The sequence below is a fragment of the Papio anubis genome, chromosome 2 (assembly GCF_008728515.1).
Source record: "Papio anubis isolate 15944 chromosome 2, Panubis1.0, whole genome shotgun sequence".
Classification (NCBI taxonomy): Eukaryota; Metazoa; Chordata; class Mammalia; order Primates; family Cercopithecidae; genus Papio; species Papio anubis.
The window spans coordinates 53,377,136-53,403,777 of NC_044977.1; the positions used below are offsets into that span (position 1 = coordinate 53,377,136).

At 40.0% G+C, this 26,642-nt stretch overlaps 1 protein-coding gene across 11 annotated transcripts in view; it reads right to left on the reverse strand.

Annotated features, from left to right (window-relative positions):
- The window catches only part of ATG7 (autophagy related 7), a 267,608-nt gene that overhangs the window by 193,730 nt on the left and 47,236 nt on the right, over positions 1 to 26,642 (reverse strand). For 9 of the 11 annotated variants that reach the window (XR_004181750.1, XR_004181748.1, XM_021933141.2 and 6 more), the window contains 5 exons: positions 20,011 to 20,099; positions 18,332 to 18,453; positions 11,074 to 11,164; positions 9,562 to 9,706; positions 4,063 to 4,221 (listed from right to left, as the gene is read on the reverse strand). Coding sequence is in view for 9 of the 11 variants with exons in the window: in XM_021933141.2 (XP_021788833.2) it covers positions 4,063 to 4,221; positions 9,562 to 9,706; positions 11,074 to 11,164; positions 18,332 to 18,453; positions 20,011 to 20,099 (606 nt within the window). In the remaining 2 variants the exon portion in view is untranslated. The remainder of the gene's footprint in view (positions 1 to 4,062; positions 4,222 to 9,561; positions 9,707 to 11,073; positions 11,165 to 18,331; positions 18,454 to 20,010; positions 20,100 to 26,642) is intronic. The other 2 variants (XM_031662466.1, XM_031662452.1) reach the window with 2 other exon arrangements.

Sequence of the window (26,642 nt, forward strand, 5' to 3'; positions counted from 1 at the left end):
ATCTTTTCCAGGTAACCAGATATCTAGGAAGTCTGCATTTAACACAGTTCTTACCTTCAAAAGGCCACTTTTCTTCCCTGGAATGCTCCTCCTGGTCCCTGGCCTTTCCCACCACTCTCTGGTCCTTGCCTCCCTCCCCAAGACCCGTTCTGATCAATTCCTTCAGAGCTCGGACCAAATGTCACTTCCTTAAGAAGGCTTTCCCTGCCCCCGCCCCCTGACACCTGTCCAGGTCCTGCTCTTCTATATTTCCTGAGCAATGTCTACTTATCCTTTTATTTAGTATTTCAATTATAATTCAATAAAATATAAGTTCTATAATGGCAGAACCATGTCTTATTTACCTAGGTCGAGCCTTTTCTCCATAGCCTGGTAGAAAGAAGGTGATGAGTAAGTATTCATTGAATGAAGAAACTATACTAAATCAAGCATATAAGGAAAGCCCCTTAAGGCTGGCTAACCAATAAGTTAAATAGTTTCACAAGTATTTTTCATGAATGTGATGAATCACACTAGTACTTCGATGGGTTGTATATATTATCTACTATTATTTATAAGGCATGAAGAATAAAAGTATAGAAGACTTGGACCCTGGCCTGGGGGACTTACTAGTCCAACAAGGAAAACAGAGTAACACGATGTAAGTGTGAAGGAAGAGGCTTGATGCCGGAGGGCTGTTTCCAAGAACAGTTGGACTTGCCCTCTCAGGCCCAGCATGGCGGTCCTTGCTCCCACCTCAGCCTTCTCTTCCTCCTCATCTTCTTTGCCCTCTATGTTGCAGCCAGCCACCCTGGTTTTCTTTCAATTCCACAAAAGCACCATGCTCATCCTACCTCAGGCATTTGCACAGACAGCTCCGCTACCCTCAACCTAGCTAACTCCCACTCATCCTTCAGGGGTTTGTTTCCTCAAAAGTCTTCCCAGTCCACCCCTCGTCTAGGTCAGGCCTACCTGTTATATATTCTCATGGCAACTGAGCTCCTGCTTCCTGCATGTATTACAATGATAAGTATTTGTGAAATTATTTGTTAATCACCATCCCCCACTAGACTTCAAGCTCCACATGTCTGTCTAGTTCCCCTGTCCCTGGAACATAGTAGGTCTTAAATACACTACTTGACATGCAAGTAAGTAATAGAACAACTAAACAAACAGTGGGAAGGGAGAACTGTATTGGGTCACTGACAATGACTAGGATTTGGGTAAACAAAAATTTGAGGCATCTAATAAGTGACAGAGCTCAGGTTCAAAGCCAGGTTTGTCTGGGTCCTAAAGGGAGTTCATAATACTCTCCAATAATAGATTGGATTATTCCTTTTTTTTTTTTTTTTGTGCTAGGGTCTCACTAGGTTGCCCAGGCTGGTCTCGAACTTCTGACCTTAAGCGATCTCCTCCCACCTCAGCCTCCCAAAGTGCTGGGTTTACAAGCTTCAGCCACTGTGCGCAGCCTAGACTGGATTATTCTTCCCAACTAGGCACCTCCTCCCTCTAGTAATATTCTATTATATATCCTCACTCTTTGCAACATGACCTTTGCAAGACCTCCTACTAGGAGGACTACACCGACTAATGTCAATGACTTTGGGCTTGGTCCTGTGACTTGCTTTGGTAACAGAAATGGAAGACATCACACTGTACCATTGTTGAGCTAAGACTTTAAGGCATAATAATCACCAACCCTTTTAAGCTTAAACCTTCTACCATAGGAAGAGTAGGACACAAATGACTGTTCCTCCTTTAGCCTAGATTTTGAAAATAACAAATACAATGGACTGGAACCTGACTCCAAGTTATGTGGCTTATTGAGTAAGTTCAGCCTAGTGACACAGCTGAACCACAGCCAACCTGCACACCATGAACATGAAATAAATGTTTGCAATTGTAAGCCACTGAGATTTTGGGATTGCATGATATGCAATATTGTCCCAGCAGAAATCTAACTAATATGGCTCCTCAATGACAGGGTTGCAACTTATTTTTTTCAGCATCTAGCACATAGCTGGCTACATAGCGGGTGGTGAATCAATACTGTTAAACCCAATAAATGATGTTCCTCAGGGACTCTAGTGAAATGGACGAAAACATTAACAATGCTTCTAAAGCAAAGATTTTTAAATGGATGAATCTAATACAAAGTGACTAAAGAGAGAAACTTTGAGAAAGTGGGCTTTTTTTTCTTTTTGGTTAGGACTGAGAACCTCTTCTGGCACTTTAAGTATAAATAAATGCTTTGGAGACACCTAATCTAACTCCTGTCAGATAAATTGATTAAGTATTCAAGAGGCAGAATATCGTTTGCTGGTTGACCTTAAAAAAAGAAAACTGTCAAGATTTTAAACGAAAGGAGCTGAAAGACTTTTCTCTTGTTATCTGGTATTTCTAATGATATAACTCAAAAACCAGAAGCAGCTAGAGCAAAAAGCTAAACTTTCAGCCCAATCTTTCTTCTGCATGAAGACCTGCATTCAATTTAATTTCATAAATCTGTACTAAGTAACTACCAAGTATTCTGGTGATAGAGGAAAAATAGTATCTTAGATCTGAGCCACTGCAAATCTCTTTGGAACCAGGCAGGATATAAAAATATATACACTCCTAAATTCCTCAACTTAAACTCATAATGCTTTGCAACTTACAAACCATTTCTTCATACATTCGTCATTTCGTTTTCACAAGAATATGTGAGAAAGATTAATTATTATTATTATATTATTTAGACAGGGTTTCAGTTTGTCACCTAGGCTTGAGTGCAATGGCTCACTGCAGCCTTGACCTCCCAGGCTCAAGCAATCCTTTTGTTTCAGCCACCACTGTAGCTGGGACTACAGATGCATACCACCACCACACCTGACTAATTGTATTTTACAGAGATGGGGTCTCACTATGTTGCCCAGGCTGGTCTCAAACTCCTGGACTCAGGTAAGCCTCCTGCCTTAGCTTCCCAAAGTGCTGGTGAGAGGTGAAACCAGCTGGACTTCCTGGGTTGAATGGGGACTTAGAGAACTTTTCTGTCTAGCTAGAGGATTGTAAATGCACCAATCAGCACTCTGTAAAAATGTACCAATCAGTGCTCTGTGTCTAGCTAAAGGATTGCAAATGCACCAATCAGCACTCTGTAAAAACGCACCAATCAGCACTCTGTGTCTAGCTAGAGGATTGTAAACACACCCATCAGCACTCTGTAAAAACACACCAATCAGCACTCTGTGTCTAAAGGATTGTAAACCCACCAATCAGCACTCTGTAAAAACACACCAGTCAGTGCTCTGTGTCTAGCTAAAGGTTTGTAAACACACCAATCAGCACTCTGTAAAATGGACCTATCAGTACTCTGTAAAATGGAACAATCAGCAGGACATGGGCAGGGACAAATAAGGGAATAAAAGCTGGCCACCCCAGCCAGCAGTGGCAACCTGCTCGGGTCCCCTTCCACGCTGTAGAAGCTTTGTTCTTTCACTCTTCACTATAAATCTTGCTGCTGCTCACTCTTTGGGTCTGCACCACCTTTAAGAGCTGTAACACTTGCCGCGAAAGTCTGCGGCTTCATTCTTGAAGTCAGCAAGACTACGAACCCACCGGAAGGAAGAAACTCCAGACACATCTGAAGGAACAAACTCCAGACATACCATCTTCAAGAGCTGTAACACTCACCGCAAAGGTCCTCAGTTTCATTCTTGAAGTCTGCAAGACCAAGAACCCACCAGAAGGAACCCCACAAACCCACCGGAAGGAAGAAACTCAGGACACATCTGAAGGTACAAACTCCGGACACACCATCTTTAAGAGCTGTAACACTCACCGTGAAAGTCTGCAACTTCATTCTTGAAGTCAGCAAAACCAAGAACCCACCAGAAGGAACCAACTCCAGACACACTGGGATTGCAGGTTATGTTTTTTTATCCCTCTCTCAGATGAGGAAACAGAGGCTCAGCCACACGGTGAGTGGCTGGTAGAAAGTGACAGATGTCTGATTCTCTTTCTTCAATGCCACAAGGGCCTCATTTCCCAAGACTTAAACATTTATAGATGTAACAGAAAACCTCCGCAAAAGCATCAACATACCACACCGGGGAATATTTTCTGGAGCCGGTCTGCTGCAGCCAGAGCCTTGGGCTTACCACCCGCTAGGCAATCTTCAAACTCATAGAGAGGCTGCCTCACAGGATTGGAGTAGGAGATCTTGGCATTGTCCACAAATGTGATATGTCTCACGCCCCAACCCTGTGTGGAAACAGGAGATCATGGTGTGTTTCTGATGAACATTTAACAGGGTGCTGTCTCTTGAAATCTCAAAAGGAATATTGGTTTGGAGAAGCTTGGGAACCTCAAAACACAGGAAACTTCAGAAACTGAATTGTGCAAATTCAGGTTACGATAAACAGAATGTTGACTTTCCTTAAAAAACAACATAATTATATACTCAGTGCCTGGCTTACTGGAGCAATGAGACTAAAAAATGTCAGAGTGGGACAGACTAATAATTCATTATTTTTGACAGTGTCACCAAAGATTTGGAGGTAAATCCCATAAGAATTGTCCATGCTGTCATTTTAAAAAGATTAGCAATAGCCCATAAATGTCCTTGATTTCCCTTAACGAATAATTAAATATAAATAACAACTACTCTTGAAGCTCATTTAAAGCCTGAATGAACTCCTCAAAAAAATGACTCACAAATTATTTCCCACTGTATGATATTTTAGAACATTTTGTACCATTTCTTCAAAAGACAAAGCCTTATTAATAATCTGGAATTTAGGGAACAAGTCTATATTCTTAGAAATAGTTTTCACGGTTTTATAGGCTTCAGTTATGTCTCCTATAACAGTTTTATAAAACCATACAATTTTAAAGGTAGATGGGATCTCTAAAATCCTTAGTCCAATTACTTTTTTTTACAGATATGGAAACTGATGCCCAGGAAAGATAAGTGATTTGCCTAAGGGATACATCTGGTTAATGGTGGGAATGAATGAGCTCTCTAGAGTTGCAACCAAATGAAGTTGCCTACTTCTTGGGGTAGGGTACAGTGGGTATATTTTAGTAGATGATAAATAAGCATACGGACCTAAAAGATGTCCTGCCATGAGTGGCTATAAGGCTAAGATTCTGCTGTCTCTCTTATTTCATTATCTTTCCATTAGAAACTGAGAGACTCAATTAGATTGAAGGTTTCAGAGGTCCAGCCCTCGAGGACCCAAGATTCGTTTTCAGCGTTGAGCACAACAGGCCAGAATCTGCCTTTCATAAGCATAGGTTAGACGGGCTGTTTTGAAGCCCACTGGTAACCTTTTGGTCTACCCACCCAGTTTTGTAAATTATTTTCATCATCTAAGCAACCTACCATGGAGGGAGAATAAAGTCACTTGTGCTTGCTTTGGGAATGTTTATTTCTGAAGTATTTTTGCATTCCTTAAAGCAACTGATGAGTGGATAGCAAGGAAGGCAGTCTGGGAACGTGCTGGGTAGTGGGAAGAAAGCCAGATACATTACAAACATGACATAGGTTAGTCACATGCAGGTGTATTTGCACAAACTTAACTTTTGCTTTCCTGGAATGCTACACAGTTTAAATGGCTAATCTGCAAAGATTAAAGAAAATCACAATACTCAATGCTGGTGAGGATGTGGTAGGGAGAAAATCATCCTACTGATTGAGAATGTTAAAGTTGTCTAATCTTTCTGGAAAGCAATTTGGCAGTATGTTTCTAGAATCTTAAGAATACCCATATCCTATGACCTATTTCCAGCAATTTATCCTAAGAAGTAATCTGACATACTGACCAAGATGCAGTCACAAAGATGTTCTTTGCAGCACAATTTACAATTGTAAAAAACTGGAAACAATGTTAATGCTAAACATTAGGAGAAGGGTTCAGTAAGTTATGTTTCATCATATAAGAAGGCATATTCTACAGTCATAAAGCTTTAGCAGACATTGCAGTGAACTCGTGCAGTCCCAACTACTTGGGAGGCCGAGGTGGGAAGATCACAAGGTCCAGTCCAGTCTGGGCAACAAAGCCAGATTCTGTCTCAAAAAATAAAAAGAAGGCCTCATAGACAGGCATAAAATGACATGTTAATTGGTAACAGCAAAGGACATTATTATATATCTAATAAAGGACATTATATATCTAATAAAATGTTAAAATACATATTAAACACTGAAAAGTAACAAGTGAAAAAGCAGTAGGAAAATGAGTGTCTTCTTTTCTGCTTTATGACTTTTATACTTTACAAATTTTCTATAATGGCTTTATGTTGACTTCGCAATTTTGAAAAATGTAAGGAAAATCTAAGCATCTAATAATTCTAGAACCTAGAAAAAGACAGTAAAATAAATTCCACAGAAGGAAGAAAAAATTAATAAAGATAAAAGTAGATATTTATGAATCTGAAAGCAAAATGAGACAGAAAATAAAAATTACAGAATAAATAAAGTAATGCTCCAAAAAGACCGATAAAATAGACAGGCTTCTCTAGCAAGGCTGAATATGAGAAAAAAAGAGAAAACACAAATATACAACATTAGGAATATGAAAAGATCTTTTTAAAGCTAAAAACAAGATTTAAAAAATAAGAGAATACCATATATATTTTATATCAATTAATTTTTAAAGCCAGAAAAGCAGTACAAAATCTAAAAAGGTGAGTCAACCCAGAAACATATGTAGAAGTTCACAGATTCCCAGCACCCCCACTGCCCCAACCAACAAAATTCTTAAATGCATCTGGCCCAGGCGGATTTATAACTGAATTTTACTTAACCATCAAGGAACAGATAATTCATTTATTTAAACTGTTCTGGAGCTTAAAAAAGGCAGAACTTTTAAAGTTTATTTTATAAAGCTAGCATAATGTAGCTATAAAATATACAGATAGAACAAGGAATAATATGACGATAAACCAATTTGACTTATGAAGTGAGATGTAAAATTTATTGATTAATTGATTGGTTGACTGAGACAGTGTCTTGCTCTGTCTCCCAGGCTGGAGAGCATGGCACGATCTTAGCCCACTACAGCCTCAAACCTCCTGGACTGAGGCAATCCTCCCACCTCAGCTCCCGAGCGGCTGCAACTACAGGCACGTGCCACCACAGCCTGGCTAATTTTTTTTTTTTTTTTGTAGAGATGGGATTTCGCCATGTTGTCCAGGCTGGTCTCGAACTCCTGAGCTCAAACGATCCACCCACCTTGGCCTCCCAAACTGCTGGGATTGCACGTGTGAGCCACCGTGCCCAGCCGAGATGTTAACATTTAAAAACAAAACATTAATAATTGAATTCAAGGGTATATGAGAAGAATAAGATACCGTGTACAAATAGGGTTTATTCTAGGAATGCTCAACATTAGAATACTTCGTCTTGATAAACATAGTTAATAGAGCTCAACATTTCTGATATAAACATGCGGAAGCAGAAATCAGCTTCTTTAAATTATAAAGAACACTTACCAGAAACCAATATCAAAATTAAAGGTAAAAACAAGAGGCACTCTCATTAAAGTCAGCAACAAAACAAAGATAACAACTCTCACTGCCATTCGTCTACATTACTGTGGAGTTCTACCCAGTCTTATAAGACAAGGAAAAGAAAGATATAAGTGTTGGTGAGGAATACTATTAAGCTACAAAAGAATAAAAAACTCTTAGAACTAAGAGAGCTTAGAAAGATGGCCAAAGATAAATATGCAAAATTCACTATTTTTCCTACATCCCAGTAATAGTCAACTGGAAAGTTTAATGGGAGAAAATATCTCTAAAGGAAAAAACATCATTAAATATGTAGAAATACCATATTTAAACTAAATTAGATACGTGCAAGGCCTATATAAAGAAAATACTACTGAAAGACAAAGATGATCTAATTAAGAGATACACTATGCTTCCAGAACTAAGGATTAATGTCATAAAAATACATCAATTCCTTCTAATTTATCTATAAATTCATTGTAATTTCAACTAAAACACTGAGTATGAATATAGGAATAAAAAAATAGATCAATGAGTCAAAATAGAGAATCCATAAAGAGACTCAGGTATGTAAGGGGGTTTAGCATTTGATAAAGACAGAAAAATGATTTAGATTACTGAATAAATGCCATTAAAACAACTAACAATCCATTTTGTGCAAAAGTAGCTAGATCTTTACCCCTCATCATATAACCAAAAAATTTCCATATTCATAAAGCTCTAACATAAAAACAAGAGTTCCATGAGCCACAAAGGAAAAGACTGACACATATAATAACATAAAGCTGAAAAAACCTTTTATATGGCTAAAGATACCTTAGATAAACTGAGAAAAACATTTGCATCATAATACAGAAAAAAGGTTAATTGCCCCAATAAAAAGAACTCTAAATCAATAAAAGACACAACCCAAAGAACATGAATCAAAGAAATAAAACTCACAAAAGAAATAAAATTAAACTCACCCTTGCTAATTAAAGAAATGCAAATTCAAACAATAAATGTTACTTAACTGACTGAGATTTCAAAAGTTGACATATCCAATTTTGGCAAGAGTGTGGAAAAAAGTTCTATGTCTCATATGTGTAACATTTTTGGAAGGCAATTTCGTTTGAAAAAAAATTTTGACCAGGCGTGGTGGCTCACACTTGTACACCCAGCACTTTGTGAGGCCAAGGCAGGCAGATCACTTGAGGGCAAGAGTTCAAGACCAACCTGGACAACATGGCAAAACCCTGTCTCTACTAAAAATACAAAAATTAGCCAGGTGTAGTGGTGTACCCCTGTAGTTCCAGCTACTCAGGAAGTTGAGGCAGGAGAATCGCTGAACTCAGGAGGCGGAGGTTGCAGTGAGCTGAGATCATGCCACTGCACTCCGGCCTGGGTGACGGAGTGAGGCTTTGTCTCAAAAAAAAAAAAAAAAAAAAAAAAATTAATGACAAACATAAATAAAATATTTACATTCAAATTCTAAACTCTCTCTAACATAGCAATTCTATGACTAGGGCTTTCTTCCTAAAATTAAAAAAAATCCTATAGATGAATAAACATACAAGTAAAAGAATGTTCTCTAATAGAGAACAGTATCTAATAGAAAAAAATAGAAAGTAACCTGAAATTGATTAAATAAAGAACATAGTCATACAACAAAATACCACATATACATACTATGGAAACACAGAAAGGTAGCCACAGTCATTTTTCTATCTAGTTAAAAATAAAAACCTGTTATAGATAGTATGCTATGATCTAATTTTCATAAATATAAATAAATATCAGCAAAGATAAACATTTCTCTATATTTAGATATGTCTACAATAACATCTGGGAAACAGGCTGCATACTAATCTACAAAGTCAGCTTAACAGGAAATGGGACTTGCGATGGGTGTGGAGGACTTTCTGTTTCTATCTGATGATAAAAGCTTGTATTTATTTTACACTTAAAAAGATAAGAAAAGGAAAAAGGAAGGGAGGGAGAGATGGAGGGGATGGAGAGCTGGGAGATGGAAGGCAATCATGAAGAGTAAAACAAGAAGAGAAGCTACAATTTCAAAGGTGCCATTTGCACCCCCCACCTCCTACTTACCATCAACGTCCTAGCTACATTGCAACCCAAGGTGCCGGCTCCAAGCAGCAGACATTTGACAGACACAACCTTGTCCAAGTCTAAAGTAGGAACCAATCTCCAACACATCAGTTTGAGATTTAGATCCACTGATGACTCAGCTAACCTAGAAAAGGAGAGATTTACTTATTCAGTCTCTCATTTGTGCAATAATCTTGTTCTGAAAGATTTCAAGTGGCTATGTGAGAAAATAAGAAATAATAAGGAAATTGGGATCAAATGAAAAAGAAAATGAAGCTGGAGGGTAAGCAGGGAGGAGAAAGGTTCCCCCCAGCAGCATGCTGTTGGAGTCCTGTGCAATGAGGGGGCCACAAATTTGATACTGAGTTCCAGCAGCCAAGGTGAAAAGGGAAGAGCATGACCGGTTATAGGAATCATGGTGTCCACGAATAAGAACACACCATTTGATTAAGAGGAAAGTTTTTCCTAGTACTGAAAACAGAAATTTCTCTCATATCTCCTTAATAAAGAATGCACTCAGGCCAGGCAGTGGCTCACCCCTGTAATCTCAGCACTTTGGGAGGCCGAAGCGGGTGGATCACCTGAGGTCAAGAGTTCGAGACCAGCCTAGCCAACATGGTGAAACCCTGTCTCTACCAAAAATACAAAAATTAGCTGGGTGTGGTGGCAGGCACCTGTAATCCCAGCTACTCAGGAGGCTGAGGCAGGAGATTCGCTTGAACCCGGGAGGTGGAGGTTGCAGTGAACCGAGATCATGCCATTGCACTCCAGCCTGGGCAACAGGAGCGAAACTGTCTCAAACAAACAAACAAACAAAAAGAGTACACTCAGATTCGCCCTTAAATACAATAGTGGTTTCCATGAAATAATTCTTCTAATATCCTTCAAAGTGGGCCAATAAGGGCTGGGCGTGGTGGCTCATGCCTGTAATCCCAGCACTTTGGGAGGCCGAGGCAGGTGGATCACGAGGTCAGGAGTTCGAGACCAGCCTGGGCAACACAGTGAAACCCTGTCCCTATAAAATACAAAAAATTAGCTGGGTGTGGTGGCGTGTGCCTGTAATCCCAGCTACTCAGGAGGCTGAGGCAGGAGAATCGCTTGAACCCAGGAGGCGGAGCTTGCAGTGAGCAGAGATCGCACCCTTGTATTCCAGCCTGTGCGGAGCAAGACTCCGTCTGGGGCACAGGGAGAAGTGAGCCAATAGGACCAAGCCAGAGGACAATGCATAAAGGACTGAAAGACAGTACAGGTACACTGGTGGTCTGAGAGCATGAGCTTGAAAGAAGAACAAAATTTAAAATGTCTAGAACAGATGAACAGTTTGCCCTTCAGGATATGCATTGTTAATATTAATTCTCACAACCCAACTTCAATTCAAGAGCAGGATAACACATGGCAGCATGACTGGCACCCCTTGGGCTGAATTACACAATGTTGTGTTGGCCTGACAGAACTTGGTGTGTGTCTTGGTTACAACAAGCCTGACTGGAGAAAACAGCTTCCCAAATCTACCTTTTAGGGTCCATACATTCACTGAGGTTCACCATCCTTGGTCCCATGCCTCCTTTCTGGTTCTTTTCCCATCCAACTGCTTTAGGACAATCTTAAGGCAAATAAAACACAAAGCTTAATGAAGGAGGGAAGAATAAAAACAAACAGATCAAGCAGCGACCTTGTATAAAAAGGATCGACATTCATAATGGCCCATGCATTGACAAGCTTTTGGTTTGCTTCTTTCTAAAAGAGACCTGAGGGCCTGAATTTCCATGGACTTGCTACAGTTGCCTCCCCATCTTTCTCAACTACTGGGAGTCTTGTTTAGGGACCATCAAACCCAAGCAATCTTCCTGTACAGGAGCTTCTGAAATAGTCCTCAATTCTGGCCCAAGGTGCCTCAACTTTCACTGTTACTGGAAGTTGCTGGGGAAAAAAAAAAAAAAGACAGTCTTATCTGGGGTAGGTATAACCCCACCGAGGCTTCTATCTAAGCAAGCCAAGCCAATGTAACTGCAGCACACCTTCACTGAAGTTCCTATTGGGATCTGAATCTGTAAATTCAGTATGTACCTTCTGTTGCTCATCCTTACCATGTCCCCCTGCTCAGCCTTTCTGTCACTGCACCTGTGAGCAGATCATAGTCCAAGGTGACTGTCCTTTGATTAAGCTGCCCTTTCCTTTAAGCTCATCTTTATCCATTCAGAACTTTCCCTTCCCTGACTTCTCCCTTCCCCGCTGCCCTTTTAATCCCTGCTATGGGAGCCTCTGTAACTCCAATTAACTCCAATTCTAGCAGTTCCCAAAGTGTGTCCTATTCAATAATCTCAGAGGATAAGGATCCTGTAGCTAAACAGACTTGGGAAATGCTTCTATACTTATATCTATCTTCTATCTCCAGCCCCCCAATACCACTCAAACCTGGCCATTCACATGGCACATGAGGGAGATAGAAGCTCTGAGAAACCTGCAGTACAGAACCCACGTGATTTGATTTGGCTTTGTGTTTCCCGAACTTACATGGCTCTCGATATCTCCCTTCATTTCCCTGCATACCAATTACAATCTCAAAGGAAACATTGCTCTATTCTACTGTTGCAAAATTCTCTTAAACATCTCAATTGCTTTGTAGGACACGCCTGCGTCCTCATGTTAATGAAAGCTCTGCTTGCCTTGGTGGAACCACAGCCTTGTAAATCTTGCTAGTGGATCCACCCGCCCTCTTGGGCTCCCTACATCTCAGGACCTATGCTGCTCCCCTTTTCTCATTGAATTCCTACTGCTCACAATAAAGCCTGAACTCCTAAGCAAGAAATTCACCCCGCCACAGCCTACACTTCCAGCATCACCTCCAGTCTGCCTTAAGCAACAGACTCTGCAGGAACAGAAACTCCTTGACTTGAAATTAAGATGTATGCGACTAGGAGGGGGAATTTTAATTTTGTTTCTAATTGTACGCTGGTTTTTTCTTTTCTTTTCTTTTTTTTTTTTTGAGACAGAGTCTTGCTCTGTTGCCCAGGCTGGAGTGCAGTGGCACGATTTTGGCTCACTGCAAGCTCTGCCTCCTGGGTTCCCGCCATTCTCCTGCCTCAGCCTCCTGAGTAGCTGGGACTACAGACGCCCGCCACCACACCCGGCTAATTTTTTGTATTTTTAGTAGAGATGGTGCTTCACCGTGTTAGCCAGGATGATCTCGATCTCCTGAGCTCGTGATTCACCTGCCTCAGCCTCCCAAAGTGCCGGGATTACAGGCGTGAGTTACCACACCTGGCCTGTACACTGGTTTTCTTTGTCCATTCTCCTACTTTTGAATTTCTATCAAGATTGCAATTTTCCTTTCCTTGGGAAACTTTTTAGCTTTTGACATTAAAAGAAAAAAAAAAAAAAGTATTGCCCAATATAATTATGGGACATAGAAGGTACTGAGATTCCCTTTACACGATCTTTTGTTTCTGGGATAGGATGACCAATGAGAAATCATAGGGCCAATTATCCTTGAAAGCTACTTGGGCCCCAGTTTGGCTGGGGGTATCATTCACAGCAAGAAGCCAGAAAGCAAACGTCCTTCCCCATTTTAAATTGGGCACTCTAATGCGGTATTTTTTAATGCCATGAAAAATTAAAACTGAAAAAATAGAGTTTTCTTGTTTGAGACAGGGTCTTGCTATGTTGCTGAAGCTATTCTTTAACTCCTGAGCTCAAGTGATCCTCCAGCTTCAGCCTCTGGAGCAGCTTCGATTACAGGCATGGGCCACCACACCCAGTCAGATGTGAGTTTCATAAAGAGATTAAGACTTCAGAATTGTTTTTCTGTGGGGAAAAGAAACAGTTCCCACCTGCTACTAATTGATATTTTGTTTGATTTTATTACTATTCTTAGATTGAATTAAAAATGTGTCTCTCAACAGCAAAGACATGGAATCAGTTTAAATGCCCATCAGTGACAGACTAGATAAAGAAAATGTGGTACACATACACCATGAAATACTATGCGGCCACAAAAAAGAATGAGATCATGTCTTTTGCAGGAACATGGATGGAGCTTGAGGTCATTATCCTTAGCAAACTAGTGCAGGAACAGAAAACCAAATACTGCATGTTCTTAGTTATAAGTAGGAGCTAAATGATGAGAACTCATGGACACAAAGGGAAACAACAGACACTGGGGCCTACTTGAGGGTGAAGGGTGGGAGAAGGGAGAGGATCAGAAAAAATACTAGGTACTAGGTATTAGTACCTGGGTGATCAAATAATGGGTACAACAAACCCCTGTGAAACAAGTTTACCTATATAACAAACCACATATCCCCTGAACGGAAAATACAAGTTTTTTTTGTTTTTTTTTTTAATGTGTCTCTGATACATAGCACAGGAACTTGACAAGAACTACAGAATCATAGCCTAGTACTGTCATCCATAACTCCAGCCTAGGTTTTCTCTTGTTACAGGTAAGAAATTATTAGACAAAAATAAAACATAATTTCAATTAAAAGCTCTCTATACTCAAAAGGCAACAGATGCTGGGCTCATGTCTGTAGTCCCAGCTACTTGGGTGGCTAAGGCAGGAGGAAAGATTGCAGGAGGAAGAATTTGGCTCAGGAGTTCAAGGCCAGCCTGGGCAACATAAGAAGACCCTCATCTCTCAAAATAATAATAATAATAATAAAGGCTATAGCCATTTCTAAGAAAATCAGATGCTCCTTAAACTTAATAATGAAAAAAATACCACATATAGCAATAGTATTTGATTTACCATACCTGCCTCCATATAATCTATACCGATAAGACATACACCAAATTAAATGATAAATATATAATACATATAAACATATATATATGTTTTTTGAGACAGAGTCTTGCTCTCTTGCCAGGCTGGAGTAAAGTGGCACTTATCTTGGCTCACTAAAACCTCCGCCTCCCGGGTTCAAGCAATTCTCCTGCCTCAGCCTCCTGAGTAACTGGGACTACAGGTGCGCGCCACCATGCCTAACTAATTTTTATATTTTTAGTAGAGAGACGGGGTTTCACCACGTTGGCCAGGATGGTCTCGATCTCTTGACCTCATGATCTGCCTGCCCTGGCCTCCCAAAATGCTGGGATTACAGGCGTGAGCAACCGCGACTGGCCAAGAAAATATTTTTTAGGGAAAAATTAGGGGCTGTCTCCCATAGTGGGCAAGCAGGAGGAGCACAGGAAAAACCAGAGTTAAGATGATGGAATCTCTACCCTCAGCAGTGTCTGCCATCTTCCTCCACCAGGTGCCAGAGCTGTAACACACCATGAGGAAGCAAAAGAAGACATAGGATATTTAAAATAATACTCCACGACTGCGCAAGGTAGCTCACACCTGTAGTCCCAGCACTTTGGGTGGCTGAGGCTAGAGGATTGCTTGAGCCCAGGAGTTCAAGACCAGCCTGGGCAACCTAGTGAAACTCTGTCTCTGCAAAAAATACAAAAATTAGTCAGGTGTGGTGGCACATCCCTGTAGTCCCAGCTACTCAGAAGGCTAAGCTGGGGGGATGGTTTGAGTCTGGGAGGTCAAGGCTACAGTGAGCTATGATTTTGCCACTGCACTCCAGCCTGGGTGACAGGTCGAGACCCTGTCTCAAAAAATAAAATAAAATAAAATAATTTAAAATAATACTCCTTATACCATTACCATGGCAACTATGGGATGTCTTAAAAGTACTGAAAAGTACAACCATACTTATATTTTCAGTTTACATTATGATATAGAAAAATTCTTTATAAAGCTGTATTTACCATAAAGTTTTATTTACAGCTAAGAGGGAACATATTAATTTACATGAAAAATAGGAAATTCATTTGCCTTTCCTAAGCTAAATAATCTACATTAAATATCAGGCATAAAGAAGATATGTTAAGGGCATTATTGGATGTCAGAAAACCTTTTTCAGATGGAAATGTAAGGTGTGGTTTCTAGGTTTAAATGTCAGCATCAGCTGGGCACGGTGGCTCACGCCTGTAATCCTAGCACCTTGGGAGGCTGAGGCAGGCAGATTGCCTGAGCTCAGGAGTTCAAGATCAGCCTGGGTACACGGTGAAACCCCATCTCAACTAAACACAAAAAAACAGCCAGGTGTGGCAGTGTGCACCTGCAGTCCCAGCTACTCAGGAGGCTAAGGCAGGAGAATTGCTTGAACCCCGGAGGCAGAGGTTGCAGTGAGCTGAGATCCTGCCACTGCACTCCAGTCTAGGCGACAGAGTGAGACTCTGTCTCCAATAAAAAAGTGACTGGGCATAGTGGCTCACTCCTGTAATCCCAGCACTTCGGGAGGCTGAGGCTGGCGGATCACGAGGTCAGGGGTTCGAGCCTGGCCAACAAGCGAACCTGCACTCAAGCCTCAAGTGGCAGGGCAAGACTCCATCTCTAAAAAAGATTTTAAAAAATGTCAGCATCATCAAGCATGAGCGTTATCATAGAGAGTAGGATGTAAGAATAACTCAGTGACTTTGTCATAAAGTGTAAAGAAAACTGCCTCTCCACAGAGTGGTTGGCAGAATTAAGTGATTGCCTCATGGAAGGTGCCTGGCAGCTTGTCAGACACACAGACCAGACCCACATTACTTTTTAGTTAACTCTCACCTCATTCCCCAAGACCACGTTTATCCAACCCGCGGCCCAGGACGGCTTTGAATGTGGCCCAACACAAATTCATAAACTTCCTTAAAACATTACGAGATTTTTTTTTTTTTTTCTCATCAGCTATTGTTAGTGTTAGTGTATTTTATGTGTGGTCCAAGACAATTCTTCTTCCAGTGTGGCCAAGGGAAGCCAAAAGATTGGATACCCCTGCGACTATCTTTAAGTGTGGTTTAATAAAACAAAGGTACAGCATGTAAATTAACATTACACAGGAGCTATTTTATAATTTGCCAGAAGAGGGTGCTACATCCAATGCAAATATCTAAAGCCAGCAGAACGGCAAAGGCTCTAAACTGAAAAGCAGCATCGTCCTTTGATTAAACGGAAGTACTCTGTCAATCTTTCAGAGAAGTCTGTAAAGACATCCATGTTAGAGCACAGAACTGCTGAAAAAATGTCATGTGGGCCAGTCCTGAATCCTTTTGACTTTAGCACTCTAGAAAAGATATCTCAGAAGAGATTTTTTTTTTTGAGACAGGGTCTTGCTCTGTCACCCAGGCTAGAGTGCAGCAGCGCAATAGGCTCACTACACCTCCACCTCCCAAGTTCAAGTGATTCTCCCGCCTCAGCCTCCTGAGTAGCTGGGATTACAGATGCCCGCCACCACACCTCGCTCATTTTCGTATTTTTAGTAGAGACAGGGTTTTGCCTTGTTGGTCAGGCCAATCTCGAACTCCTGACCTCAGATGATCCACCTGCCTCAGCCTCCCAAAGTGCTGGGATTACAGGCATGACCCACCACACCCAGCCTTGAAAGAGATTTTGACACCACCTCCCCCATCACACACACACATTTTAAGGCATATCTATGGCATAAGGAAAGAAATGTGCCTTGGAACCATCAGGATGGTGTGAGGAACAAGAAGTTAAATAATACATGTGAGGCCAGGCTCGGTGACTCACACCTATAATCCCAGCACTTTGGGAGGCCAAGGTGGGTGGATCACTTGAGGTCAGGAGTTCAAGACCGGTCTGACCAACATGGTGAAACCTGTCTCTACTAAAAATACAAAAATTAGCAGGGTGTGGTGGCGGGCTCCTGTAATCCCAGCTTCTTGGGAGGTCAAGGCGGGAGAATCACTTGAACCTGGGAGGTGGAGGCTGCAGTGAGTCAAGATCATGCCACTGCACTCCAGCCTGGGTGACGAAGCTAGACTCTGCCTCAAAAATAATAATAATAATATATGTTGTGAAAGTGATCTCAAAAGCATACAAATCAAATCAGGAATTATTCTGGCAAGAAGTATAAAAGTGCGGGGCTTTATGTGAGCTAGGAAATTTACATAACATTTATAAAGCACCTACGATGTGCCAGACATTGTGCTCTGACTTTGACACAGGACATGGATGCCTGATAAGAAATATTTCCGGAGCTGGGCATTATATCCTTATTTTACTCAAACTTGAGTATGTATTCCATACATACTCTGTGACATACGTAAAAAATATATATGTATATATTTATTAAAAATATATATATGTATATATTTATAAAAAATATATATGTATATATATTTTTACTCTGTGACATACGTAAAAAATATATATATGTATATATATACACACACACATATATCTCTCTATAGATAAAATGTCTCTCAGTCTAAGTTTCTGAATTTAGAAAATGGGGATAAAAGCTGATAGTTGTCACATAAGGATCAAATGAAGATATTAAATGTGGAAGGAGAAATGGCATTTTTGCTGACTGGTTTGCTATATGGAGAACAGGATCACATACAACTTTAAAGTATAGAACAAATAAATATTTAAGTGCATTAATACTTCATCCTTCCTTTAAGAATGGACAGGAATAAAGATTTTGTGTTAAACAAAAGTAAAATTGAAAACAGGGGGAGCAGAGGGGAACAAATCCTGAAGACTGAAAAAACTGCCTAGAGAAAATTTCCTGGTCACAATCTTTGCCTTTGTTCCAGTCTGAATAGCAGAGCGTGCCCTCTGTTCGAAGTAGGTGTCTGCATTGGCAAAGAGGTACAAGTTGTACTTTTCTCTTCCTTTCTTGTGCCATTGTGAAGGGATGAAAAGAAAGTAAACCTGGTTCCATTTCTGATAAATGATAATTATATGCATTTTCAAAGACCGGCAAATTACCTGGGCTAAATGCCATTTCTGGAAGCTTCACTTCGAAGATGATGCTGTGGGCAACGTCTCGCGCCCCCTGCATGGTACGGTCACGGAAGCAAAGAACTTCAACAGACTGGAAACTGCTACTCCTGTTGTCATGCCCGGATTTTTATTTATTTATTATTTTTTTTAAAGGAAGGAAAAGAAAAAGCTCACATAAGAGCTTCAGCAAACCAGTTGGAGAGAATTCAATGCATTGTAATTATGCCTCTCTGATACCCACAGGAGATGGCCTTAACTCTTTTGACCATATTCATATACAGTTCATCTGTCCAAATGTTTAGAGGCTAAACAATGAATTAGTTGTGATTTCTTTCTAGGTGAATTTTATATTACAGTCATATTGCACATAAATAATTCTGACAAATAAATCTTTTAAATGCAAGGAAAAAATGCTCACAAGACATTTAGAAAAAAAACTCTTTAACTCGTGGGTTCTTTTGGTTCCCTCCGCTCTCACCATATGAACTTCCATATTAAGCAGTAGCACCTCAGTCAGTAGTTAGGAAGCCCATTTGCACTGTGTAGACTTACCACCTGGATAATTGTGGATTGTCTCCCTCAGAGCACAATCTATAATTTATCTGTCTTCATTTTTTAAATAAATATTTTTATTTAAGTAAAGCAGACACATTACACAAATCCCAAGTATAAAGAAGGCTGTCTCATGCCTTCTCTCAGTCATTAACCACTGCCTTCAAAAGTAACAACTACTCTAAGTCCATATATTGGTTTTGCCTATTTTAACTTTACATAAATGGAATCATAGAGTACGTATTATTTTAGGTCCAACTTGTTTCACTTAATACTATGTTTTTAAAATTCATTCATGTTGATTTCTGTATTAATAGTTCACTCAGATTCATTGTAATACAGCATTTCATCGTAAGGGATATACTAAAATTTATTATTCATTTCACTATTGAAGAACATGTGGACTATTCCCAGTTTTTAGTTATTGAGCATAATGCTTCTGTAAACATTCTTGTATATGTGTTTTGCTTCTATCTATGTATGTATTTCAGTGAGTAATATACTTGAGAGTAACATTGCTGAGCCATAGATATTTTTAATTTTGGTAGATACTGCCCAACATTCCAGCCGTATTTGCTCCACATCTTCGACAACACTTGGTATGGACGTTTTTGTTAAATACTTTTGGTGGATATGTAGTAGCATCTCATTATGGTTTTAATTTTTATTTCCTTAATGACATGATGTTGGGCACCTTTTCAAATATATATTGGCTTTTAAGATATCCTCTGTTTTAATTGTTTTAGGGTTAAGAAAAAATGGAGAATGACAGCAGTAGGAAAATCGTATCTGAAAGAAACCCAGACAGCTAGAAGGGAGGGCTACAGAATTTGTGTCAGGACCTCTGGCTACCAACTCTACCATATGCTAAAACATCTTTAGCACAGAATGATTAGAGTATGCAGGTCCCTAACAGACCTGCTTAAGGTTCACTAGTATGGAAATTGGGTTATGACTGATTTATTGATTACCTGATTTCCATGCCCAAAATGGGAAAAAAAAAAAAAAAAAAAAGCATTTAGGAAAACAGAGATACAAATAGAAACAGACACGTTGTAAAACACATACTGGCAAAGGCAGACAGACAGACAAACACACACTCTTGTAAATACCATCTGTGGGCTGCCAGGACCAAAAAATTCCTCAAAGGCCATCCAGGGTACTGGGCTAAGTTACAGGGATCATATACACCAATTGTTATCTGTGAACAAAAAAGACTTTCTGAGTGAGTCAAGTATCATCTCAGCTTCACAATACAGATGTTGCTCATATTTCCTCTTTGTTTTTTTAATGCTTTCGGCAAAGCCTTAAAAATTAGACATCTGGTAAAGGGCTAAGGGGAGGAGAAGAAAGCCACAGGATCTCACACTGGACTACAGAACTTCTTGATGGCAGGGGTTATCAAATTCTTGTCTGTATCCCTGTGCCTTGCATTGGGCCTGGCAGAAAGTAGGAGCTAAATACATTTAGAAGGAAAAAAGACTAGAAGGAAGATGGGGAATGAAGGAGGACAGTCAAGAGGGCTTGCAGAGAAAATCCTCTTGTAAACAAAGAAATATAATCTGTGAAACTGACTCATTTTTATGCAATGAGAAAATCAAAGAAGGGCCACTACTAATGTAAGTCTACAATTAGATCAAGTTAAACAGCCAGTTACCCTTGATTTTGCTAACATATATTTCCTCCCTTCCCTTTCCCATCCCACTCCAATCCTGATCTTCATCTGGAAAACTCTACTCAATTTAAAATACCATTTCTTCAGTGAAGTCTTCTCCTGGCAGAAGTAGTTGACCTGTCCTTGCTGCTTCCATAGCTCTTTGAACCTAGTATATAACATTTTTCATTTTTCTGTCTCCTTCCTTTCAAAGACAATGAGCATCCAGCACCCAGATACTGACTTCTAAATACCATTCTCCAAGAAAAGAAATCAGGGCTCCTTGGACACATTGTTAATTCTAGGGCTCAGGCAGGGAAAATACAAGAGAAGCTTGAAGCATCCTATAATACCAGGAAAGGAGGTACTCAAAAAACAAATGAATTGGGGCATGCCAAGGGGAAACAGGCACCAACTGAAAGAGTTCTCAATGGCCAAGGCTGGCACAATTTGTACAACAATATAAATAATATGATGTTGAATTATAACCCAAAGTATAAAATAAGTATCTATGAGTCCACATTGATATAAATAAAGAATGGAATAAATGTGAAGGGACAAGTCTTCCTTAAAGAAAATTTCCAAACAATATATGCAAATACTGCCCTCTTCAGAAGCAAAATTTAACCCTTCCCCTCCTTAAAGGTAGCTGGAATTAGTGATTTACTTCCAAAGAAAAAAACAGTAACTTTACAGTGGAGAAACCTGGCAAATATTACCTTAACCAAGTAATCAATTTAACATTACCAAGGATGTCACGTGGATATCAGGTGATAACGGTACTTCACTCTGTGGTATTCTTTCCAAAAACCCGTAATAACCCCAGTCTAATCACAAGAAAACATCAGACAAACGCAAATTAAGGGACATTCTATAAAAATAACTAAGCAGTACTCCTCAAAAATGTCAAAGTCATCAAAAAAATCAAAGAAAGCCTGAGAAACAATTACAGATCACAGGAAACTAAGGAGGAGACATGACAACGAATTGCAATGTGGTATCCTGGACTGGATCCTAAACAGAAAGAGGGTATTATAGGAAAAAACTGGTGAAACTGGAAATGTCTAGAGTTGAGTTAATTGTAATGTAAAAATTCTGGCTTCTTAGTTTTGACTAATGAAACGTGGTGATATAATGTGACAACATTAGAGAAAACTGAAACCGGGTGAAGGTATATGGTAATTCTCTGTACTGTCTTTGCCACTATCTTCTGTAAATCTAAAATTATCCCAAAATAAAGTTTATTTAAAAAAAAAAAGGAAGACAAAGAGCATCTGGAGAGCAGAGAGTATCTTTTTCATCTCTCCACGATCAGTTCATAAATACAGAGCAGACACTCGGTGAATGTTTTTGAATAACAAAGTAGATGGATGGATAAATGGGTGGAAGAAAGGAAGGAAGGATGTAGAGTGAGTAGGGGTGAGGGAGAGAAATTGCTGGCAGAGAACCATAAATTGACCCATAGGTTTCCTTCATAAGCATAGCATGGGTTAAATGAAAACACGGCTGACACGTTTTTGTTAAATCTAGATCCAGTTAGTTCTGTAAGGATGAAATCACCCTAAACACTCCCTTTTATTTCCCACAATGCTTGGTATAGTATCAGCCACAAAGTAGGAGCTTAACTAATATTCAGAAGAATATCTATAACCCCACTATCCTGAGAGAACTATTAACATCTTGGTATATAATTGCCCATAAACTTATTCTTTGCATAAATATATTTTAATTACTAGGACTTTGAAACAAACATGGGATGATGCTGTAAATACTGTCTTTGTTGTTGTTTTGAGACAGCGTCTCACTCTATACCCAGGCTGGAGTGCAGTGGCATGATCTCGGCTCACTGCAACCTCCACCTCAAGGGATTCAAGCAGTTCTAGTGCCTCAGCCTCTCTAGTTCCTGGGACAACAGACAGGCGTGTGCTACCATGCCCTGCTAATTTTTTGTATTTTTTCAGTAGAGATAGGGTTACACCATGTTGGCCAGGTTGGTCTCGAACTCCTGGTCTCAAGTGATCCACTGGCTTTATCCTCCCAAAGTGCTGGGATTGCAGGCATGAGTCACTGCGCCTGGCCTAAATATTGTTTTATATCTCTTATTGTATTATGAACTGTCTTCCATGCCAGTAAATGTTCTACAACCATTGTGAGTCATGGCTGAATGGCATTCCATTGTATTGATGTACCAAACTTTTTCTATTTCCTTTTGAAGGACAATTAAGTAGTCTTAATCTGCTCAATCTCTGAAAATGAATTTTACTATGGTCTTATCAGATAATTACTGTATTATTTCAAAGACACTCTTTAAAATATTTGCTACCTTTTCTGTTATATACAATTTTCTTATTCCTAAAATTGAAGCATTTTTTGTCTAAAAGCATGTTCATTTCTTAAACGCAAATAGACAGATTCATATTTAATTTAATACAAATATGTTCATAGCTATGGTCATCCTTTCAGGAAATACCTTTATTTGAGATTTCCTTTTCCACACAGATAAGGTTTCAGCATCTAAGGTTTACAGCATCTAGTAAAAATAGAGCTTACTACACTGAGTAGTCTCTTACTAAATGAGGCCTAGGGAAAAGTACTCAACCCTCCAAGCCACAGTTTAATCATGGAGGAAATAATATATTACTTATTTCATAGAGCTGTAGTGAGGATTAAATGAGCTGATACTAAATATGAAAAGGCCAGCACATACATAGTGCTACTGATATCATTATTGGTGATAGACTCAGAATCTCCAGTGGTGAGCCCAGCAATCTGTATCTTTATCTGTACCAGGCTCCTGAATTATTCTGATGCGGCTGGTCCACTCCATGCACTCCAATTTGGGGCATATTAGAGTGGGTGCTCTTATAGACAAAAGAAAACATCTCTGAACTGTCATTATCTTGAAAACTCTGAACTGGCTCTACATGTTCCCATGCTCCTCAAAATGTGGTCCATGCCCCAGCAGCATGCATGCATCAGCCTTCCCTGGGAGCCTTCAGAAAAGCAGAATCCCAGGTCTCCACCCCAGACCTGCTGAATCAGAGTTTGCATTTTAATAAGAACCCATGTGATTAATACACCCAGGGAAGTTTCAGAAGCACTGTTCTTCCTCAACCTTCTAATAGCCATGGGTCTCACACTTGAAGATTCTTGGGTATCACCTGCAGAGCTATCAAAAATACTGCTGCCTGCGTCCCACCTCCAGAGGTTCTGGTTTAATTGATCTGGAGTTTGGCTTGAGTATTGGTTATTTGAAAAGATCCTCAGGTGATTCTAATGTGCAGGTTACAAACTTCTTGATTGTCTGCAGCAGTTTCTCAAAGTACAGTCCGGCACAGACCACCTGCATCAGAATTGCCTAGAAGCTTGATGAACTTGCACAACACCCTACCCGCACACATACAAACACTCAATCTGATCCCAGACCTCTCTAGGTACCACCAATACCTGCATGTCCAGTGACTACTGCATGTGATTCTTGTGTACACTATCATCTTAGCACTAGCTGTCTAGAGTCAAAAGAAGAAAATGAGTATTTGCTTAAAAGAGGGTTCACTGCATAAATATACACAATTGTAAGAAATTCCTGACTTTAGAAAATTAAAATATGGAGAAACAAGCATTTTAGAATAAAGAAAACACAGGATGCATTTTATGTTTGATGTCTTGCTGGTTTAGAACTCTCTGTGAAGGCAGGAGCAGTGTATTCATCTTTCCATTTCTAGTTACCTAAGCACAGTGCCTGATAGTCAGCAAGTATCTATTGAATAGATGACAGACTAGTAAATTTCTCCAGGCTTGAATACATGGACTTCCCCTCTGCAAAGATCTTGAGCAGGGATCCTGGGAGGCAGCTAGAGGGGGAAAAGTGATGCCTGAGTGACACAGACCTGAAGCTTCTATACAAAACCGTGATGCAGCATCTCAGCAAGTTCCTTTTCCTTCCTTCTTTCCTCTCTCAACAATACAGGGTCTCATGGTATTTTAACCCTGGGATTCTCCTAGGTGAGAATGTGAAAGTAAGATGAAAAAAAAAAAGAGGGCTTCCAATGAGAAGCGAGAGAACTCTGAGAACAAGATTTCCAGTCTAGGGCTTCCACCAAATTAAGAAATTGTCTTCCTTGAGCTCTTCTGGTTCATGTGGCCACCCCATTTGCTACTCTTCCATCAGGGACATCTTTTTATTTTGTTCCCCTCTGCCAATTACGACAGATAGCGTCTGCCAGACAAGCTACATTTATTTAGCAATCATCGCATCAATTTCACATTGCTTTTATTCATAAAAAGCATTTACAACTCTAGGCCAGGCGCAGTGGCTCAAGCCTGTAATCCCAGCACTTTGGGAGGCCAAGGCAGGCAGATCACGAGGTCAGGAGATCGAGACCATTCTGGCTAACACGGTAAAATCCTGTCTAGTAAAATACAAAAAAATTAGTTGGGCATGGTGGCGGGCGCCTGTAGTCCCAGCTACTTGGGAGGCTGAGGTAGGAGAATGGCGTGAACCTGGGAGGCGGAGGTTGCAGTTAGCCAAGATCTCGCCACTGCACTCCAGCCTGGGCGACACAGCGAGACTCCGTCTCAAAAAAAAAAAAAAAAAAAAAAAAGAAAGAAAGAAAGAAAAGTATTTATAACTCCATCCAGTGTAAAAAGGGGGAGAAGGGAGAAACTAGCATTTCTACTTCCAAAACACTGGAACAGCTTAGAATTAGAAAATGGCCTGATGCAGTGAAAAACGCACTTGCTGAACAGTCAGCAGGTATGTGTTTTAATTCTGCAGCTAACTGATTCTAAGACATCGGGGGAAGTTCCTTCCTCTCCTGCAAGATGAGGGGGTTGAACCTTTCATCTCAAAGGATTTCTTCGGGCTCCAGAATCATAGAACTTTAGAGAATGTTTAAGAAGAAAATATCCTAGAGGTCACAAAACAACACAGACTATATCAAAGCTCAATCTAACAGAGTATCTAACGGCTATTCAAACCAGCAAAGGAAAAACAAAAAAAAAAACACACAAAGGTTATTAAATGGGTTACTTAGGAAGAATCCAGGCAGTATCAATCTAGAAAATGCCATTCCTACAGAAACATTTGAGTTGCAATTTTCAAATGACTTCATAAACCTGGGCCCTTAATCAAACATTCTGGATCACTTGCTCTTGTGTAACCTTGAGCAATTTACTTAACTTCTCTATGCCTTAATTTTCTCAACTACAGGATAATTTTTTTTTTTTAAGATAGAGTTTTGCTCCTGTTGCCCAGGCTGGAATGCAATGGCACGATCTCAGCTCACCATAACCTCCGCCTCCTGGGTTCAAGCCATTCTCCTGTCTCAGCCTCCCGAGTAGGTGGGATTACAGGCATGTGCCACCACGCCTGGCTAATTTTGTATTTTTAGTAGAGATGGGATTTCATCATGTTGGTCAGGCTGGTCACGAACTCCGGACCTCAGGTGATCTGCCCACCTCAGCCTCCCAAAGTGCTGTGATTACATGCATGAGTCACCACGCCTGGCCTATAGGATAATTTTTAACTGTACTTAGCACAGAAACTGAGAATGAGGCCAGCACTCAACAAATGGTAACTACAAAAACAACATAAATACACTCTCTTGCAGTAACTTCATTGACCTCTTTGTTCAATCCAATCCATCACCACGACAGTCATTGCTTAATGATGGGGATGTACTCTGAGAAATGCATTGTTAGGCAATTTGACCATCATACGAACATCACAGGGTGTTCTTACACAAACCTAGATTGTAGAGCCTACTACACCACACCTGAGCTACCTGGTATAGCTTGTTGTTCCTAGGCTAGAAACCTGGAGAGCATGTGACCATACTGAATACTGTAGGTAACTGTAACACAATGGTATTTGTGTATCTGAACAAATCTAAACACAGAGAAGGTATAGTAAAAATACATTATTACAATCTTATGGAACCACTGCTGAATATGTGGTCTATTGTTGACCGAAACATCATGTGGCCTGTGACTGTAGGTAGTTAGCTATCTTCAGTTTCAAGGTTATCTTTTCTTAATTAGCAAAGAAAAGAAAGGGATAAGTTCTGGTCTATCAAATATTCTTGGGGT